Below are 22,580 nucleotides of genomic sequence, written 5' to 3' on the forward strand. Positions count from 1 at the left end.
AGCATGAAACTTGTTTTTCTAGTAATTCACTAACTTTGTAAATGTTTTCCTTCTCTGTTTATGACACTGTATGAGGTACTATTGTGGATGCCAAGACAGTCATAGTTAGCTGTCTCTACAAATAAATAGCGTCCATTATAACAGATTACATTGGGAAATTGGTGTCCAGTGCTTCCTGCAGAGTTGGGAATGCAACTGCAGTAGTAGTTCATGACACTGCTAAGGTAGGCAAGTGGGTGGCATTGCACTGTGCATTATTCAGAAGAGTTAAGAATGCACTGTACTCTGTTTCATGTATGCTGGCCACTGTTTGATCTCCTGCTTCAATTTGGCCATGACTTTTGGTTTCTGGCTTCTGTTCTATTCCCAAATCTAAACAATGTACCGTCAATAGTGGTGGGAATAAAACAATCCCCCTAAACATGCATTTGACTGTAGCATCATAAAATTGTAATAGTGGGACAACAATGTCTCCAGGCTTCCATTTGTATCAGAACATAGTTGGCTTCATTATATAATATGATTCCAAGGTCCTGGGATCTCATTGAATTCACACTGTAGGCCATAGCCAGTATAGTGCCATCCTTGGGCTGGTGGTCCTGGGTTCTACAAGAAGGTGGGCTGAGTAAGCCATTGGAGGCAAGCCAGTAAGCAGCACTTCTCCATGGCCTCTGCATCAGCCCCTGCCTCTGGGATCCTGCCCTGTCTGAGTTCCTGTCCTGATTTCCTTCAGTGATAAACAGCAGTACAGAAGTGTAAGCCTAATCTAATAAACACTTTCCTCCCCAACTTCCTTTTTGGTCATGATGTTTTGTCACAGCAATAGAAACCCTAAGACAGTCTATTATGTGGTATTCCATCACTGAATAATTTCAAGTTTTTGTCCAGAAAAATATCTAAAGAATTAAGATGTACACAAACTTAACACAGCTTTTCCTTTAAAATAATTAAAAGAATATAATACAACTATAATACAACATGACATACTAATATAATATAATCTATACTGTTAAATCTGTTTACTTCTGTTACAGCTCTGTTTGGAGGGATGCAATGTGACATTATCTGTGTCCTTCTTTCTTATGTTTCCCTTCAGTAACATCATTTTCCTCCACCAAAACCTCATCTCAACACCACCCATCCCCGGCAGCCTAAGGATTTCCCCAATGTTCAAATCCTTCCCCAATGTGGACAGAAGGAAAGGGAACTTTCAGGCACTGAAAGAAAGAGAGCATGCATACATGGAGTGTGTGTCTTCTGTGTTTCTGGTTTATTTGTTCCATCATATTTGTTAAGGGCCATTGTATGATGAGCCTGAGGTGAGCACTAGACATCCTATGGTAATAAAAACAAGACCCATGGTCTCTGTGGTCACAGACCTCACTCTATGGGAAGGATGAAGTGAATTATAATAACTCATTCTCTGTTTTTTCATTTTATTTGTCTCATTTTTGTTTTTATTTTTAATATTTTTATGCAACATATATTGCTAATATTCATTCTTCTCCCCAAGCCCTCCCAGATTCTTTCTAGTTCCTTACCTACCCAACTTCATGTTCTTTCTCTCTCTCTAAACAAACACATACATCAAAAGCCAAGAAAATCAAAACACATCAAACCATAACAAAAGAAATCACACACAAAAACTTGGAATTTGTTTTCTGTTGGTCAACTACTCCGGAACGTGGGACCTGCCCTGGAATATGTTTGATATACCCAGTGTCACTCATTTTGAGTAAAAAGATTTTCTGTCTCCCAACGGGTATTGATTGTGGATAGCTTCTTAGTCAGGGGCGGGACTTGGTTTTCACTTCCCCTTTTCATCCCAAGGATTTTGTTTGGCTTGAATTTGTGCAGGTCATGTGTATGCTGTTACAGTGTCTGTGAGTTCATGTGGTATCAGTGCTATTTTCTCAGGAAGACACTGACAGCTTCCTTGGAGTCATCCACCACCTCTGGCTCTCACAGTTTTCTACCCCCTTTCTCTCATAGATCCCTAATCCCTGATACCTGAGGGAAAGGGTTTGATGAAGACATCCTGTTTAGGACTGTTTCAAAGTTCTTCACTGTTTGCACACTGTCTGGCTGTAGGTCTCTATGTTAATTACTCATGTACTGAAAGAAGATTTTCTGAGGAGAGTTGAAGAATACATTGATCTATGGGTATAGCACTATGTCATTAGGAAACATTTTGTTGCTGTTTTCTTAGCAGAATATAACAGTAGGTTTTCCCTTTGGGCCCATGACCTAAGCTACTCTCAGATTCTTGGCCACTTTAGAAGTGTCAGGTAGAGAGGTCCCATCTCATGGAGTGGGCCTCAAAGCCAATTTGAAAAGGGTTTGGATACTCCTATAATATTTGTGCTACTATTGCACCAGTATATCTTGCACTATCTGAGTGAGATGGATGATTACTTTTCTCTTACAGTAGCATGTACAGCGCTTTCTAGTATTATGAATTCTAGTCAGTAGGGGTGAAGCTTCTGGTTGAACACGGGTTTGATTTCTCCATATTTGATGACATAAGTAAGTGGTGTCTTCAGCAACAAGGCTTTCCCCTCATGTTGTGGAGGATACCCAGTAGAACTGGCAATAGTCTGTAATGTTGTTTGGAGGGTGTCTTTGGGGACTGTTTGGCCAATGACTAAACAAAATGTAACCCATTCCTGATACTGGGCATTTTATTTGGTAACACATGGTGTCTTCTTGAAGTGCTGTCTCCCCCAGTATATGATAAGTACATTTAAATACCTTTTGTATATTTTAGGGAGCTTCTTAGAGTAGTGGGTTTCCATATGGCTTTTCCAAAGACCTTTTGTATTAATTGTCTCTCCATAATCCCTTCTTTACCCTGCTCTCCAATCCCACTACCCATTTAATCCATGTATTCTAGCTTTCTCTTTATCCATCTGTAACACTAGATTCTATTTCTCCTTCCTTAGAAGGTCCTGTCCTCTCACCTAGTCTTTTAGTAGCTACCTAACCTCTATTTAGAATATTCTAAATAAAACACACCGTAAGGCTTAAAAAGCCACCACCCACATATAAGAGAAAGCACACAATGTTTATCTCTGTGGGTCTGGGTTGCCTCACTTAGAAAGATTATTTTTAGCCCCATTCATTTACTTGATAATCTCATTTTTCTTAACAATTGAATAATATTCCATTGTGTAAATGTACATTTTCATTACCCATTGATCAGGTGATGTTCATCTAGGCCTTCCTAATGCTGCAATCCTTTAATAGTTTATGTTGTGGTGACCCCCAACCATAAAATTATTTTCATTGCTACTTCATGACTGTAATTTTGCTACTGTTATGAATTGTAATGTAAATATTTTTGGTGATAGAAATTTGTCAGAGGGGCTGTGACCCACAGGTTGAGAACCACTGGTCCTAGGCTGCTTCCAATTTCTGGCTACTATGAACAGAACATCAGTAGACACAGATGGACTAGTGCCTACTAGTAGAATGTAGCATCCTTTGGGATGCCCAAGAGTAGTATAGTTGGATCTTCTGGTAAATTTATTTTCATCTCTCAGCAATTATTTTCATAGTGGCTGCACCAGATTCCCATACCACCAGCAGTGAATATGTGTTCCCTTCTTCCTACATCTCCACTAACATATGTTACTGTTTATTTTATTTATCTTAGCCTGGGGAAGATGGAATCTCCAAGTAATTTCAATTTGCATTACCCCAGTTTCTAAGTGTATTGAATTTCTTAAGTGTTTCTCAGTCACTTGTGTTCTATCTTTGAGAACATATCACAGTTTTTAATTGGATTGTTCTCTTGATGTTCAGTCTGTTGTTGCTGTTTTGTTCGAGATCTTTGTATATTCTAGATACTAACCCTCTGTCAAATGTATAATCAATCGGTAAATACTTTTCCCATTCTGCAGGCTGCCACAGATGATGGCTTTGCATAAATGATGCTGTCCTTTGCTGTATAGAAGCCTTTTGGCTTTGTAAGGTACCATTTATTAATTGCTGGTCTTGATGCCTGTACTAATGGGGTCACTTTCTGAAAAGTCTTTTCTTCTACCAATGAGTTACATTTTCTCTTCTGTCAGATTCAAGATATCTGGTCTTATGTTAAGGTTCTTGATATGTATGCATTTGGACTTGAGTTTTATAGAAGCTGATAGATGTGGATCTGCTTTCATTCTTCTATGTGTAGCCATTCAGTTTGACCAGCAGCATTGTTGAAGATACTTTCTTATCTCCAGTGTATACTTTTGGATTCTTGGTAAAAAAAAATCCGATATCCATAGGTGTGTGATTAAAAAAAAAAAAAATCAGACATCCATAGGTGTGTAGAATTATGTCTGAATCTTCAGTTTGATTCCATTGATCAATGTGTCTTTTTTTATGGCAATACCATACTGTTTCTGTTTCTTTGTTTTGTTTTGTTTTGTTTTGTTTGTTTTTTGTTTTTTCAAGACAGGGTTTCTCTGTGTAGTTTTGGTGCCTGTCCTGGAACTTGCTCTAGAGACCAGACTGGCCTCGAACTCACAGAGATCTGCCTGGCTCTGTCTCCTGAGTGCTGGGATTAAAGGTGTGCACCACTGCCACCCAGCACCATATTGTTTTTATTATAGCTTAGTAATACAACTTGAAATATAGGGTGATGAGATCTCCATTAGTTCTTTGATTATTCAGGGTCATTTTATCTATTCTTTTGTCTCATTGTCATTGTTATTATTGTTGTATGTTTCTATATGAAATCTTAGATTGTGTCTTTAATTTCTCTGAAGAATGGTGCTGGAAATGTATGATGTGGATTGTATCAAATCTGTACATTTCTTTTTGTAGCATTTCCACTTTCACAATATTTATGTTCTCATTTCATAAACAGGGAGGTATTTCCATCTTTTGAAGTATTCTATTTCTTTTTCCAATGTCTAAAAATTTTCCTTAGACAAATGTTTTTCAATTTCTTTGTTATAGTTATCCCAAGCTATTGTATTTTACTTTTAAAGGCTACAGTAAAAGGTGCTATTTCCCTGATTTCTTTCTCAGTATGTATACCATTTGTATATAGGAAAGCTACTGGTTTATGTGTATTAATTTGAAACCTGCTATTTAACTGAAAGTCTTTATCATGTAGGAGCTTCTGGGTAGATTCCTCAAGGCATTTTACATACAAATAATATCACCTGCAAATAAGACCTAAAATTCTTTTTTCCATTTCTTTATGAACTGTTTGTTTGACCTGACGAGTGTTTTTCATGTAGTTTGGCCTTTCTTTTCCTTCCTTCCTTCCTTCCTTCCTTCCTTCCTTCCTTCCTTCCTTTCTTTCTTTTCCTTCCTTCCTTCCTTCCTTTCTTTTTCTTCCTTCCTTTCTTTCTTCCTTTCTTTTTTGTTTTATATAAATTCTAATTCTTTGTTAAATTCCACCTTATTATCTTTAATTGTGTTTTCACAGTTTTCATTAAAGCATGTATTCATATCGTCTACAAGGTTCTTGAACTTATTCATAATTGCAATTTGAAGTTCCTGTCTTATGTGTTGGCTACGTTGTTTTCCTCACAGCATACTACCATATGGGTCCTATTTCTGGACAGATGTGCTGTTTTGATTTTTCATTTTTCTGTTATTTCTCTGTGATCCAGGCATCTCTAGTTATGCTGTTTGTGGTGTTTCTTGGTATAGATATCTGGTCTTTCCTTTATTGGGTTGGAGTTCACTTCTTTGGTTGCTGTCCTCAATCTGACAGGTTGTGAATTGGAAGAATGATGCTCAGTTTCCAGTCTTGAAGCCACTCTGGATTTTAGGGTTCAGACTTTGGTCCCATATCTGAAGTTTTGCCTGGAACTCTGGGCTCAGACTCAAAGGAGTCCCTAGTTAGTCCAGAGATTGGGGTGTATGATAAGCAAGCAGGTAAGAGAAAGGAACTGACTCTGGAGAACTCTTCAGTAGGATTTGGGGTCTGGCTCCACATAAGTCTGCAGAGGCAGAACTAATGGTTCCATGGGTCTAGGCATGGAAGGTGACAGGTTCCATGGGTATAGCAGTTGGACTGAGAGGAGGGGCCGGGGAGTGTAGCTACAGCTACAGCCCAAGAGTGGGTACCCTAAAGGGAATGTATTAGAAGATCAGAAGGTAAGCACGGGTAACCTACTAGGTCCTATCCAAGTGTGGTGGCTGTTAGGTCCCTGGTAGAGAGTAGTACAGGTGGGAGAGTGAGAAGTCACAAAGGGATGGAAGTGGGCTAGGAGGGGTGGCTGTGAGACAGTAAAGAAAAACTAAGGGGGCAATGGGTCTGGGTCTCAACCAGGAGGCGCAGTCCCAAGAGAATAGAGGCAGTTTTGGAGGAGGGGCTGAAGCAAGAGGCAGAGGCAGGTTCAAGAGCTCATTTCATAGTAAATATAAACAGTGGCGAAGATAATGAGTAAAACATAGGAAAGAGTCAAACAGAATATAGACCAGTGGGAGAATGATTTTCTTGCTAAATGAAAAACTGAAGATCAGAGATCAAAATGGGAGGTGTTGCCTGAAGGAGGGAGATCTTTGTAAATGGAATGCCAATCACAGGAAATACTGTATGGCCCAGTTACACCTATGATGGCATATGCACAAAGGACTCTCTATCTACAACAGATATGTACACATTCATATTCACTACTGCTATATTCTCAATAGCCAAAACAATTATCCTCAGCATCTATCAACTGATGAATAGATTATGAAGATGTAGGACATATAAAATGTACAAAAATGAATTTTACTTGGCTGTAAAGAAAATTGAAGCTATGAAATCTATAGGCAAATGGATGAAATTGGAAAGAGTGAGGTAACTCAGAAAAACAAACACATTCTTGTTTGTTTGCAGATATACCCCTAATTTACACACACACACACACACACACACACACACACACATATGCATTTATGGGTATGTGTGGGTATAGGTTATAAAGTTAGAGGGCTATAAGAGAGACAAATGGTTTTAAGGAGGAGTAATAGAGCATATATGACATGAAGGTGAAAAAGGGAATACTGAGGGCAAGATGGATACAAATAGGCATGGGAAAAGGAAGGTGGAGAAGGATCAGAGGAGGAGGAGGATTAACCAAGATATATACGTATAAAAATGTATACAAGTACGTATAAAAATGCTACAAGGAAACTCATTACTTTCTGTGCTAATTAAAATAATAAATACATCTTTAAAGCACTGAAAAATGTTTTCACCATGTGTTGATATGTATGTTTTGACTTCTCGGGGTGAGTGAGCAGGTGTCGTGGATTGCTGTAGAAAATTCAGACTGCTGAATATCCTGAAGAGGAAACTATTCTGCACAGACCTCATGTCTCTGGAGACAGTTCACTCAGTGGAGGAGATATGAAGCTTCAGTTTTCCTACAAATTATATAGATGTAGATTTTATAGATATATAGATAGATATAGATGTCAGCGTCAGACAAAATCCTTTTCACAGCTGTCTTCTTTGACATATGAGTGGAGTGGTAAGTTCTTCTTAGGACTAAGTTTTCAATCTTTAGAAATACACAGGTATTTTTGTTGGCAGTTGTCAGAACTTGAAGCAGGGTTTGCTTACCTAGGTGACATTTTTAGAATATCTCACCAGGTAGGCAAACATCCCCATAGCAACAGTGCTGTGAGTCACCACTTTGCCAATGATGCAGTTAGTAAGCACATCAACCCCAAACAGATGCAGGTATTTCATTCTCACACAAAAGCAAATCAAGACCAGCAGGGCTTCAACTCACCACTTCTCTGGTTTCACATTGGTCACTGAACCAGCATTCAGACAATGGGAGGAGCTGGTGAAGGACCTCCATCATTGGTGAACAGCCTCTGGACCACTACTGAGCATTTCAGAGAGTTACCTGGACACCTGTGGTGTGTTAACAAGTCAACAAGCCATGCTGCAAGTTCCCCCATCATGAACTAAGCAGTGCCAGCCCCCCTCCCCCTGCATCCATGCCACCCTTATTGATTACGTGAATTGTGAGTCAAATCCTTCCTCCCTTAAGTAACTTGTGTTGTCTGTTCTGTCACAGTAATGAGAAAACAAATACTTAATATAGTGAGACCAGAGGAGCTGGATTGCTTCAATATCATTATTTACTCTTTCCTATGATTATCAACAATTAGTGGTCCTTTGACTATTTAAATAAGTAGCTGTAGCCTACAGCTCTGCAATCAATGTGATAGCCACCAGTCACCTGAGGACACCAAGCTTTTACTTGATTAAAATTAAGTAAAACTTAAAATCAGCTTTTCATCATCCTGGCTGCTTTTCACTCTCCAGGCACTTGACACAGTGTACACAAAGGAAATGTCTGTCCTCTCGGAACATAGTAGAAGACAATATGTCTGACACCAGCTTACTCCCTCAGGATGCTCCTTTACAGTCACTCTCTAGAATATGCTCTCTTGTTTAGTTCTTGGGTCAGTTTTTGAAAATTATTCTTCAAAACAGCAAGATATTCTAAATATGTGTTTTAGAATTTTGAACTTGATATCAAAATTTTTAAAAATTCCTTGTGCTTAGGAATTAAGGTTGAATTGCAGGGTGACTTCAGTGTGCACAGGGTTCTGTATCAAAGCAGTAAAAGCTCTGAAACAATCTCCACACCGTTGTCTTTGAACCCACAATCCTTAGCCATGAAATTCCAATAGTAGCCTAACAACAAAGTGTCACTTAGTTCATAATTCAGATAGAATATCAACGTTTCCAGCATTTTCAGTATTTCATGAGGCATTTTGTGAACCCTTCAAAACTATTTGTTAATTTATGTTCCTTGGAATTTAAATGGTATCTGCATCGATGCCTTGGAAGCTTCCATGGGACATGAATTTTCTTAGAACTAACTTTTCCCACTGGCCCAAGAGGATCTAAGCTAATAACTTCAGTCAGCTGAACAATCTTATGGATTACTTTAAGATTCCTGTTTGCTTACCAAGTAAAATGACATGGCCCTAGATATTAGAATTAATTTAATTTTCTTTGCCTAAGGATAAACAATGCCTCTCCCCAAAATGTGAACAAGCTTTAGACTAGCGGGTAACTATGATGGCACTTACTTAATACTAATGATTTATGCTAATTGCTTTTTCCAAGATAATAGCATTTGTGGCTTCTTGCATTACACACAAATCATATTCACGAGCACTTAAGATGGATTATGTGTGAGCTTGCATTTGTTTCCTGAACACTGTGTGAACTCATAGATATTCTGAATATGCTTGGAACATTTTAGTTTGGAATGATCCCTCTCTTCTGAATCATTGGATGTATTTGATTTTATATTTTCAAATTATATAGTTTCAAAAATTTCTGATATGAAGCCTAAACAATAAAGATATAATTTCGTTTTTTGTTATATAAATAAAAATCTACCTTTAAGTTGTATTTCTGGACTTGTGAATCTTTTTTTTTTTATCAGTTTCCACATCTGTTTAAAGACCCAAATAAACCAATCAAAGAAATCAAGGTACAAAATGTGAAATCAAATTATATGGAGAAATAAGACAGTGAGTCAAAAATTTTGGTTGATGATTGGTCTTATTTTCCAAATCAAAAGTTATAGATACAAAATTTCCACTTTTCCACTTCTTTTACAGTTTAGGATATTGAAACCATCACTTGGGTAAATGCTGTTCTTAGAAAATTAGGACTTTACTCCCAAGATTGAAGTTAAGCTCTCACAAATGAATAAATAAATAAATAAATAAATAAATAAATATCAAGATGTCTCAAAGTTCCATATATGTGTTATGCCATCTTTCCAAAGATCTCATGAAATAAAAGCAAGAAGTCAGTGCTGGATCAGGATGTTTGGGGTACATGTGAACTGTTTTTAAAGTCCTGAAGGTCTTAGGGGATTCCACACTGTCCAGAATTCAGGTATTCCCTGAGGATGAAGAGTGAATAAGAATCAAAAGACCTAGTGGAAGGTAACTGCTGTGTACTGTTGTTTCCATCAAGGAGTAAAGGAGGAATAAAAGACTCTGCCACACTGAAGGGACATGTCCCTCTGCTGACTCCATGGAGAGATAGATCTCCAGGGGCTTGGCCATTTTGGAGGTCAGCACACTAGAGGATCTGTTTGGATGATAGATGTTCTGTAGAAGGCTGTCCCATCTTTATTAATTCCTGTCTCAATTCCCAAACTACCCAGTTTTTCTCAGGAACACAGGAGTAGTGTGTGAAACAAAGAGTTACTCATGCCCCTTCTGTTGAACATTGAATAGTTTATAAGACTCTAAAACCACTGGACTACGAAGGAAATTGTTATTTTCTATGTTACATGGGTCTCATATAAAATGTTATATATAAGTTATAGCACTAATGTCTATAACCCTTGGGGAAAATTTCTCATTATATGGATAATATCTTCTTGTAACATAGACTTTTTGTATATTACCATAACAGTCCATTGAAATATACTCAATGAAATAATTTTGTCATAATATTACTCTTGCAAATTAAGTGAGAAATGTTGAGCTAAATTCTCCTCATTTTATGAATCTTTAGTGCATATGTGCATGTCTGTATGTGTTCATGAATGTGGTGGTCTATATGTGCATGTGTGTGCCAGCAGACACATGTGTGTATTTGGACTCCACTTATGTATGTGGAGGCCAGAGAATAAATGTGGGTGCCTTGATCAGGAACACCATCCAGGTCCTTTGAATTAGGGTTTCTCAATTACCTGGAGCTCTCCAATTAAACTAGACTGGCTGGCCAGTTGCACCAGGAATCCTTTTGCCCCCACCTTCCCAGAACAGCTATTAAATACCATGCCAAATGCCAACATTCTTTTTCTGTAATTCCGAGGATTGAACTCAGGCCCTGTGCTTTCAAGAGGAGCACTCAACCAACCAAGCCATCCTCACAGCCCTGTAAATCATGTTTATTCAGAATTCTCTGGGAAATCACCTCTGATCCAGCTTCTCAATGTTCTTAATTCTCTGAGCCACAAAAAGGGGAATCAACAAACTGTCTTACCATTTCAGGTACTTTCTTCCATACCACTTACAGTGATGTAGCAAATTTTGGTGCCTATAGGCTATCTTAATCCACTAATGTTTATTTTGCCTGGCAGTGGTGGTGGTAGCACACACCTTTAATCCCAGGACTCAGGAGAGAGAGGCAGGTGGATCTCTATGAGTTCTAGGCCAGCCTGGTCTACAGAGTGAGTTCTAGGGCAGCCAAGGCTAAACAGAGAAACCTGTCTCCAAAAACCAAAACCAAATCTAAAATCAAAACCAAAACCAAAACCAAAACTAAAACTGAGGACTTCAGCAATGAAAGGAAAAACATGACAATCCTACCTAAATTCTTTGTGACAACTAAAAAGCAACATTTCCTGACTTATTTCATAAGGTCTAGATTTCCATGCCATTGAAACTACAGTTATAAAAAGATAAAATTAGAGATTACTATCCCTCATGAATATCGACACATACACACAAAATCCCTATTAGCATATTACTCAATCAAATAAACTACACATAAAAATAGATTATCTACCAACATAAACCAACACAAGATTGACTTATCCCCAGAAAATCAGCATATTAGCAGAACAGGTTCAGAGTGCTGTTGGCGGGGTAGCATCGTAACAGCAGAAATGCTGTGGCATGCATTGGGTTATTCGTGTCCTTTTATGAGGCTGTGGCACCTGCCTGCATTTGGCTATTCATGAACTTTAATCTGGCTGTGGCTTGCTTTTACCAATGTTCCTATTTATTTCATGAACACTGTTATTGTTTGTCTGCAGTTTTGTGAAGCAAAATAATTGCTTTGCTTTGCTTCCTCAGGGAGCTTTAATTTCTCCCTATCAGAACCTTAACTCCAAGAACTATCACTTTTCCCCATATTTCTGATTTCACCACATAAACAAAGCTGTTTTCTAGTCCTCCCATTTCAAACTTCTCTCCTATAACCTAAGCCATCTAATTCTGACCTTTGTTGATTTTTGGACATTTGAAGTCGATGTCCTTTTTTTTTTCCTCTCTGCTGGCTTATGGTTTTACCACACATCTCAAACTAAGAAATTCCAAGTGAATTATACTTTGAGTGGTAAGAAAGTAGGAAGCCCAATCTGACCAATGATAACCACTGAGCAGCTCACAATGGCAACTTCAAGATCTGAGCTTTCAATGAGAAAATAATGTCTCATGGATTGAATTTTACATTTCTTACAATCAAATACATCTTAACTTATATACCATTTCTGAGAGAACCTCAGAGTCATCAAGGTAGAACAAGGTCAAATCAATAAGAATCTACTGTGAGATGGTTGGATTAAATTGTCCAAAGAAGGGGGAAGGGAAGGCTGAAGATAATCAAAAGCCAGCTTACACAGGTGTATCAGAAAGGAGCCAATGGGTTATTGTACACAAACTGCTCCAAGTGGTAGAAAAAGAGGACAGACAAGAGAATATGTTATAAACAGAGTGAGTACAGGTTGGATACATTGTGACTGAAGAGGTGAAAAGAAACTGAGCCTCTCAACTAAGGAATTATGTTTCCTCTCCAGAGAAGTTTTTATGTAGCTATTGTTAATATAATATTTTATTTGACTTTTTGAGAATTTTCCATAAATCGATACAGTGTAAGTTGACCAGATTCAACACTTACTTCTCCAAGATCCACCCTCTATCCATCCTGACTTTGTGTCCTTTTGTTTTTGTTTTTATATGAAACTCACTGATTTCCATTTATGATGCTCATGAACTCACCGGTGTGGGGGATTATGCTCTTCCCAGGAGATACAGGTTTTTAAATCAAAAGTCCAATGCTAGATGTATGACATGCTCTTTGGGGTTATTGGCCAGTGGTGTCTGGGAGACTCCCAAGGCAAGAGACTATTGTGCCCACTAGAGCTTGATGATAAAAGAATTTTGGTCACGGGATATGGGGAAATCAAATTGGTACTAGCCAGGAAGCTTCCTCCTTACTAGCTAGCTTACGACAGTACCAGAAGTTGTTATACAGGCTTCTGGGGAGAAGGTGAGTATTACCCAGCTGTGAATCCTGTGAACTGCAATAATGATTACTGTGGCAAGATACAGCCATGGATGCAATAGCAGCACAAATATTGTGGGGGCAACCAATCACTTAGATTAGATATAAGGTCTGTTGCTATATAGGAGTAAAAAAAAAATCTCTGGGGCGGGGGTTAGAGTTTGTATGGTTTGTTTCCCTTGGACAGTGTGTGAGGAAGGCATCCAAGGATGGATGAAGAAAGACAGTGCCAGGAACTAGATGACATTGCCAAGAACCAGGGTATAGTGCCAGGAACTGGGTGATAGGCCAGGAACTAGGCCCATGGTGGGAAAGTCTAACTGGAACAAGTCTGAGAAAGTACCTGTGGTGGCTTTAGACTGCAACGTTGTATCCTCTCTGGGAACAGATGAGTCACAATCTCATGGAAGCCATTTGTCTAGAAAGGATTTTCAATAACTCATACAGTGACTTATTAAAATATATGAAGCATCAATACAAGAACTAGTTCTTTTTAGATATTGTGTACTGTAGACCAGAGAGAGGACTGAGGGTACCTAAGAGACTAAACGTTTTTCAGATCTGTAAGGAGATTCAGGGTTAGAAGCTACATATTTAATGATTCTGTTGCAAAGATGTTTTTAAAAGTGCAAGATTTTGTAGCTTATTTAATCTATGTTCAGGAGAAATTAAAAAAAAAAAAAAAAAAAACAGAAAAACAAATTTGTACCGAGTCTTTTTCTGTCCCACCAGCCAGCTCCCAAATAATGACATAGAAACTCCTTAATTATGAAAGCTTGTCCTATAGCTTAGACTTGTTCCTAGCTAGTTCTTGTGACTTAAATTAACCCATTTATATTAATCTACATTCTATTATGTGGTGTTACCTCTCTTCCATCTTGCACCTCTTGTTTCCTCTCATGTCTCCTGGCTTCTCCTGTATGCCTAGAAGGTACTGCCCACAATGTGGGTGGTTCTTCTTGTATCAGATCAAGGTAATCAGTTCAGTTCTTCAAGTGAACATCTGTACTCCAGTGTTTCTAATCTGTGGCACGTCAACATTGAAACCAACCAAAATAAACACCAAAGAGCCTGCATCAGCATTGTGAGTCATATAAGCTTCATCTCTGGGCACCCTGTATGAATTAAAGCAGCTCAACCAGGAGCCAAGGATCTCATCTTCCTAGATGTTGTGACTACTCATATAACCTCAGGGAATAGCTCTGTGAGTCTTGAAAGTTTTAAGAGCTTTCTGGGCTTTGTAAATCTGATTTGCTTCCTGAGTCTTATGGTTCTTTGGTCAGACAAAATATTTCAATTGGAAGGAAATAGCTACACAGACACAAGCCATTTGTAATATCACACCTCCAGGAAAAACTATGCCAATACTGTTTGAAAATTTTACCAAGTAATTTATAGAACAGAATGTTGACATCCAATTAAACATGGAAGAATTAAATCACTTGTGATAATTAGATGATTGAGATTCTCAAAAGAGCTGTTAGAAGACATTTTTTGGTAGATTGTTCAATAATCCTCCCACACTGATATCCTATAATAACTTATGAAACCTGAAAATAGTGACTTTTGTGGCAAAGACTTTGCAAGTATGATTAAGCACATTGAGATGGGAGTATTGACCTATATTCACCAGGCTTGGTTCCAAATGTAATGAGGAACCCTTTTAAAAGGGAGATAGAACAGTGAAGTTGAATGTGGCCAACAGGGTAAAGATTGTAGGTGTTTGGCTAGGAGCCAAAGGATTCCATCAGCTCCCCAGATTTTCAAAAGGGAGGATAGCTTTTAGTACAGCTGGAAGCCCAGAAGTAATTCAATGATAATGATTTAGGACCTTTGGACTCCCAGACTGTGAGTGAACAAATGTGTATTATTTTAAACCACCAAAGTCATGACCATATGTTGCAGCATCTGTAAGCAGATAAACACAGTTATTACAAGGGACTTTGCTATTATCTTGGTTTGTTTTTGAGAGCGCTTCTCACTTGGAATGTTGCACAAGCTGATCTTGATCTTCCTGCCTCTATCCCCAGTGCTACAATCTCAGGCTCTGGCATTATACAAAATCACCTCAATCGTCCCTTGAATGTATATGGTTACCCTTGCCACATAAAGGCAAAACTATCATCCATGGAGCACAGCTATGGTAAGGAAAGTATTTGCCAGATCCACGACAGCACGCCAGGTGCCTGAGTGCAGCTGCACTTCTCTACTAAGGTGACAGCATCTAGGACAGCCACAGTGAGTGGAGCAGTTACTTCATTTAGTTCCTGATAGTCTATGGTCACTATCCATGATCCATCACATTTTTTTTAAACATGCTATAATGGATTGTTTCACTGAGTAGTGTTAGGGACTACAACTTTTTCAAATAACCTTGTGTAGTTTGGGATATTTTTTCCTGGCCATTTGGTATGTGATATTACTTTATTTGGATATCCTTGTGAGCAGTAGATAATTTTATGGGTTGAATATGTAATTTTTTTCTGCCAATGCAGGGGCCTGTAGAAGCTTATAAGAAAGGATGCCTAGGCTGGAGACATGGGTCTCAAATAGGTATGATATGCACACTAAATTAGAAAGAGAGAGTGCTGTTGCTTTAAATCACACCTGAGGAGGATCTGGGCTTGGAGCTGTCATTATTGCTGATTTCTGCCACTGGAAGAGCATGCCAGAGATCCAGAGTCTCCAGAGGGAAGAGGTTCCCCTAACAGTCTCGCCTAAGCCATGTAAACCACTTACCACTTAAGTCAGCAGACTGCTTTCTGTTCTTGGGTTTATTTGAATTGATCATCACTTGGAACTGAAAGAATCTGGAATGATTAAGGAATATTATCTCTGTTATGTAAAGGAAGAAAGCAACCACAAAATGTTATGTTCCTTGTTTAAAATCTCACAGGTTATAAAAGGAAATTAGAATATTATCATAAATAGACCTCTCAAGTGACCTGAGCCTCCTATAACTGCATTTAAAAAAAATTATTGAGAGAGAGAGAGAGAGAGAGAGAGAGAGAGAGAGAGAGAGAGAGAGAGAGAGTGGAGGAGAGGGGCTGTGCACAAGAAAGACATGTCCAGAAGTGAACATTCGAGCCCCTGATGAAGTTACCTACTTGAGTGGTGGGAACTGAAGTTGGTTCCTCTGCAAAGATCAGTACCTATTTTTAATAGTTGAGTCACCTCCCCAGTCCCCATGGTTAAAAGTTTGAACATGCGCATAGTTAAACTTACCCTGCTAACAGTTTTGTGTCTTGTCCAACGTATAGGTTCCAGTTCTACTGTTCTTCATGTAGCTCTTGTGCTATCAGACCCTCTCCTTTAACCTAAACCCTGGCCGCTGGCCTGTTTTCTGTACCCAGAGTTCTGCTTTTTCTAGAATGTCATATAAATGGACCACGCCAGTCTCTTTCAATTTGTATACTACATTGGAGAAGGAGGAAGGACCAGATGTGCCCTCACAGCCATCCCAAGATGAACAGATAACTCAGCTTCCAGAATTGTGATGGAATAAATTACAGTCTAAGGAAATGATCAGAAGAAAATATGATGCCTTTGGACATAACACCCAATGTGTTACTCTTCATGAAAGCCAGTGAGCCAAATGAGAACACAAGATGGATGGAGAGCTAATCAGTTCACTCACAATTTCAACCAAGGGTCATCCTGACTGAGCAGTAATAGCCAATGAGTAAAAGTACTGTAGTACCTGGCATATATTACCCAGAGTAGTAAATTTATTTCTAGAAAATAACATGCAAAATCTGTTTTTAAAATATGATAACCAACATAGAAACATAATTTTGGCTTGCTATAAACTAATTTATGAAATTAACTTATTAAAAACTACCTTGCTTCTATTCAGAAAAAAAAAATGCTTAGGCTGGGACAGGAGCATATTTCATCAACTCCTTAAATTATCACTCTCAGAAAATTATAGTCTGGGAATATTAGGTTTTAAAAATTAATTATTTCAAGAAAAACATATGGGGGAAATAAAAAAGACAAAGGAAGATACAAATAAACCCCCTACATTCCTTTATAAAAGAAGCTAAAGAGGTATTCTCTTGACAGCCTGGATTCTTGGAACAAAGAAACAAATTAGAAGATGTTTTGTTACATGAAAACCTGCTATTTTTGACAAGAAAATAATGTTTAGAAATAAATCAACATTTTTAGGAAGGTGGTAGAAATGGCATTTTTCTTAAGAAGTATTTAAATTACGTGTGCATACTGTTGGACTGTGCCTTGATTTAGCTAAAATTCCCAGTTAACCAATCTTTAGTATATGAAAATCTGATTTCTAACCAAATGTCACTCCAAAAAATGTAGCTTCCTGTTCTTTACCTCAAGATTCTAACTCGGTAAGTCTAGATAGTGGCCAAAGGAATCCATCATATCTTTTCAACTTCCCCAGCTGACCCTGAGAGGCAGCCAGATTGACAACCTCTATTGTGGAACCCAACCTCACTGAAAGTTTTGATCATCCAAAGCCTGCAATAGCGTCAACTAGGGTCAGTTGAACATCAAATGCCCAAAGTAGAATATTAAAATGGAAGTAACATAACACTTAGGCTCAAGAAATAGAAGCAGTGCTTAAAAAAGAAAATAAAAACACAGAATGAAACAAGCTTCATGAACCAGGAAGGGAGAGCAGACTGATGGAGGAAGAAATCATTAAAAGAACTCAACAAAAAAGCAAAGGAAACTCAAGTGACAAAATTCTCAGCTCAGTTTTGCTCCAGACTTTGAGAAGATTCTGTATGAGACTCCTTGCCTTTAGATTCTTGGATTTATGAAAATTCCTCCATGAAGTTCAGCACACTCGAGATTAAACAGACTTTTTTTTCTGGGCATCTAGAATCCTGCCCTAGTGTTCAGATGCAGACCAAGTGATACTCATTAGTGTTTCCAGTGTGCAACTGACTGTTTCTGGGTATAGTTTTACTTTGCATTTTTAGATACTTAAAAAATTTTATTATTGTTGTTCTTATGTGTATGTGCCTGGGTAGGTTTATATTCATCTCAGACACATGCAGGTGCCCATGGAGTTGAGAGAGAGAGAGAGAGCATCAGGTTCCTGGAACTGGAGTTATAGTTGACAGTGAGATGTCAGGTAAAGGTGCAGTAAGCATTCTTAACTGCTGAATACTATCTCCAGCCCCTGTGTATTTTTTTTTATACCATTGAACTATTTCAACTCTGAAGTTTTACTTAACCAGAAGTAACTACTCCATGACACAAAGCTCATCATAAATGCTTTCTAAAAAATAAATCAAATATAAATTTCAGGTAAATTAAAAGGACAGTTACTTTTTGGGCAACAGTAAGACATTTATTTCTTTATAATTTGTATTCATTCATAAAAAGGACAAACCACAGTCCTATACTACTCCATTGAAAAAATGATAAAAAATAACTAAAAAAATCAATTTGTTATTTATCAGTATCAAATAAAACTACTATTAACTTTCCTGAAATACAAAGAAACAACAGAGGTGTCTATAGCTATATAAAGTTTAATTAAGAATCTTGCATCTTAAAGCATATGATACATTAGTTAGCTTGACAACCATTTAAAACTGATGGTCCCAGTCACTTCTGTACAATTATATGAGAAAATGAAAAGCAGAAGTCATTAGTGCATGAGAGAGTTGAGTCTATCTGCCACATATTTAAAACTAAACAACCTTCAAGTCTGTTTTCTTATCTTTCAGAACCATTTCATGCAAAATCTAGCCAGTTTTGGTCTTTATTACCATATATTAGAAAATAAAAGGCAGGCATGCATTTGGCAAAAGATGTCATTATTGATGATATAAAAATGCCCAACATGGGTCACATTGCAAGAGGAAAACCCCAAATGTAACAAGGAAAACACAACATTTGTACAGAAAGCTTACAGAGTATTCATCTCCCTAAAGTATGAAGTCATTTTCTCATTTTTCAAATCATTAAATATTTTATGAAATCTGTCAATGATTTGTTGACATACTTCTACTGGGAAAGCATCTGTTTTCTGATTTTTTAAAAAGCTTCATTTGTATAACAAAGTGTTATGTGTAAATCAATGAAATATTTATTGATATTTTCATAATGAGGACTTTAAACATTTACACATATAGTACAAAATTATACAAATTAAAGATAGGGGTAACATATTAATAGATCTATTTTTGCTTCCTGTAAATATTCTTTATGGACCTATAGGGTATCCTTTCTAAAAAGATAAACTCTGTCTCTAATTAGCCAGCAAGATTGTGCTAATAAAATAGGATTAGCCCTCTCAAGGAACCAAACATTGCACTATTTCAGGAGCCAGCTAATTCTTTATTACCCGAGTTCTTTCACACCCACACTCAGACACATCTCCGTGCACACCATGGATAATGAGGAAACACAAGTTTCCCTTTCACATCTCACAAATTCCTCCACATCAACACTTGGGAGACATCCCTGCATAGGATGCTGTCTACCTTTCCTGCCTCCCTGCTTTGCATATTCTTCATAGGACCACTAGCAACATTCTGATTTGGTATTTTCAGTATTGCATTAAAATGGGAAATGAGCTTTAAATTTCTTTAAATGGAATTCTGTAGCTTTTTTGACCTGCATATGATTTCTTGATTCTACACCTTCTACAAAGAGAGCTTCTACTTAGGCATGAAGCACAAAACCGGAGAAACAAGGACATTCGGAGATTCTGATACTGTACTGTCACTTATTTCTAACTGTATAAAGACAATCACATTGCAATAAAAATGGAAGTACACTACTCCCCCAAACCTGTCATTACACATATGAATAAACACAGCAGTAGATGCTCCAGATGAACTGCAAGTTCTGTGACTTTACATTGATGAGAGGAAAAGCACAAAACAACTTCAGATTCTGATACAAAAGTAAAAAAATCCTCACATGGCATGTGAACGTCATCAGCATTAGAAAATGAACTGAAGAGGTTTACAGATTCGGCAAAGTAAATATGTAGAAAATTACTTCAAAAATAAGAATACTGATAGTAAGTTCTATAATTTGGTTTTCATAGTCAAAAACTGTCAACTCATTCAGTAAAGCGATTTGGTAATGGTGTTTATGTCAAAATGTTTTTTTGTTTTGTTTTGTTTCAGTTTTATGGAAAACTCAAAATATGATGAATGGCAGGGTTCTTTCAAAAATACGCAGTACCCCAAACAGATAGGCTAATATAAGAGACTGCATTACTCTTACACATACCACATACAATCAACATTTCAACCTCTATTGAATTTCACAACTTGTCATTATTATGTAAAGCACCCATGTATGGTGATTTTACTTTCACTCTACAGCCTATGGTATTGAATTGAACACTGTAACTTGTCCATTGAATTAAATCATGCAACTTTCACAGAATCAGGTTAAATGGTTTATAAGGCATATTGGAACGAGTTAAAAATCATTTTGTTTCCATTGAACAGTTATTCTTTTGGATGAAGGGGTTCCTGAATGCCTCAGTCATAATGTGTTGGAAATCAGTTGAATAGCTTGTTAGAGTCTAATTTATTTGGTTTAGGATGGAGCCGCAGGGATTAGAAGGAATTACAGTCATCCCAGGATGAAGGGCATCCTCTGAGCTGGGCTGGAAACAGCAGATGTCACAACATTCAGAATTCCATGTAGACTAGGAAGCCAAGGGAGGGCAGTAGCAAGCTGAGGAGACTTGAAGACAGCATGGACACACCTACAAAGCAAACCAAAAGATTGCTCATTAGTTCATTGGCGACACTAGCTCCTGCTCATCTAGTCTACTTTGGAGAAGGCAGGATTATGTTGGCCTGAACATCAAATGGTCCTTTATGCAAGATAAATGTCTCTTATTCTTAGTGATATGAGAGAAATAAAAATATTTTATCAAAGATTTTGCCTGTGAGATCATGTGCATGATCTCTACATTGTGTTTAAAGAAATCATTAAAATAATAACATTGGGTACTGATGTTGTTCCTGTGATCCAGAAGTCCCAAACTTCCACCAGAAGGTAAAAGATCAAGAAGTACTATAAATAAGTAAAGACCAAATGCCACATGTGCAGGCACAGGTATTACCTATACCATTACAAAGTTCTATCTGCAGGTTTTGATTTAACATTCTACTTTCCTGCATATTAAAAAAAATTGTGCCATACCCATCTGCTCTTTTATTCAATTATACAGGACCCCAACACTACACTGACAGAGGTAAGGAGGCTTTGAACAATTTTTAGCAGGTCTTTTTGGCAGACTTGAAAGCGGTCGCTATGAAGCTCACTATTCTGTTCAAGGAGAGTCAGGTCATTCAGAAGCCTGAGACATCGCCCTCTGTGTTCCTGGAACAACCCTGGAGGCAGATTGTGCTGTTGGAAGACCAGCTTTCAGAATATCAGAGACTGAAGAGGAGGCATGAAGTCTGATCACATTACAGATTTTTTTCTCTGAAGGAGCAAAACTTAGTTCTCTGGGACTGAGGATAAAGAGGAAAACCCTCTCTCTCTCTCTCTCTCTCTCTCTCTCTCTCTCTCTCTCTCTCTCTCTCTCTCTCTCTCACACACACACACACACACACACACACACACTCACATCTTCAACACATCAGGGTGTCTCATCTTTATTTGTTCTCTTACCTCATTCCTGATGTTTTTCTTTTACATCTTTCCTGATGTTTTCCTTCTATATCTCTTTATCTTTTCCCTTACAGCTTATATACCCCAGCAAAATCTTTCAAGCAGTACAAAAATTACAAGGTTGTTACATTCGATTTTCCAAGTGAATGATTACAATGAATACAAGTAAAAAACAGTATGTTCCCCATTTCCCTTACATGATTAAACATTTTAGGTATCACAGGTGAAAAACAAATTATTCTCAAGGACCCACATACATTTATGTCTAAGCAACTTGTTATAGATTAACAAAGTGTAAGCAAGCAAGGTATTTTTTTCATCCAGTTCTTCTACTGGCAGGCTACATTTTTGCAGTTACAAAGGATCAATCATTTTATTATTTATCACAAAAGATTATCTTACGAAAAACAATCTTAAAAGAATCACAAATCTAAACTTATTATATAAAAAACAATCAGGCATTTCTTCTTTAAATCCTCAGGGTGCCACCCCTGCCCACATTCTAGTGACCTGCTATCTATTGGAAGGATAACTCCTCCATGGAAAATAGACTCCATGCAGGAAAAACCCACCAACAGAGTATCTGTAGAAGCTCCAACTGCAGTACCCTACTGTTTGGGCAGATAGAAACATGTCTAGATTAGCCACCAATCAGGTATCAATTATTGTCCATATTCTCATCCCCTGTTGCCGTGGGATAATCCTTCTGTACACTGTAAATATGTACTAATCTCATTGGTTAATAATGAAGCTGATTGGCCTATAGCAAGGCAGGATAAAGTTAGGCGGGACCATCAAACTGAAGACTTGAAGGAAGAAGAGTAGAGTCAAGGAGACTCCAGCAAACTGCCCAGGAAACAAAATGCTAGAGCTCAGGTAAAGCCGTAAGCCACATGGCAATACATAGATTAATAGATGGGTTAATTTAAATGTCAGAGCT

The 22,580-nt window shown here is 37.8% G+C and overlaps 1 protein-coding gene across 3 annotated transcripts in view; it reads right to left on the bottom strand.

Annotated features, from left to right (window-relative positions):
- Positions 1 to 18,501: 18,501 nt before the first annotated feature.
- The window catches only part of Cntn1 (contactin 1), a 315,808-nt gene continuing 311,729 nt past the window's right edge, over positions 18,502 to 22,580 (bottom strand). For all 3 annotated transcript variants that reach the window (XM_028869263.2, XM_037197418.1, XM_028869261.2), the window contains exon 24: positions 18,502 to 20,723. In XM_028869263.2, the coding sequence (XP_028725096.1) occupies positions 20,647 to 20,723 (77 nt within the window). In that variant the 3' untranslated portion in view covers positions 18,502 to 20,646. The remainder of the gene's footprint in view (positions 20,724 to 22,580) is intronic.

Source organism: Peromyscus leucopus, chromosome 20 (genome assembly GCF_004664715.2).
Source record: "Peromyscus leucopus breed LL Stock chromosome 20, UCI_PerLeu_2.1, whole genome shotgun sequence".
Classification (NCBI taxonomy): Eukaryota; Metazoa; Chordata; class Mammalia; order Rodentia; family Cricetidae; genus Peromyscus; species Peromyscus leucopus.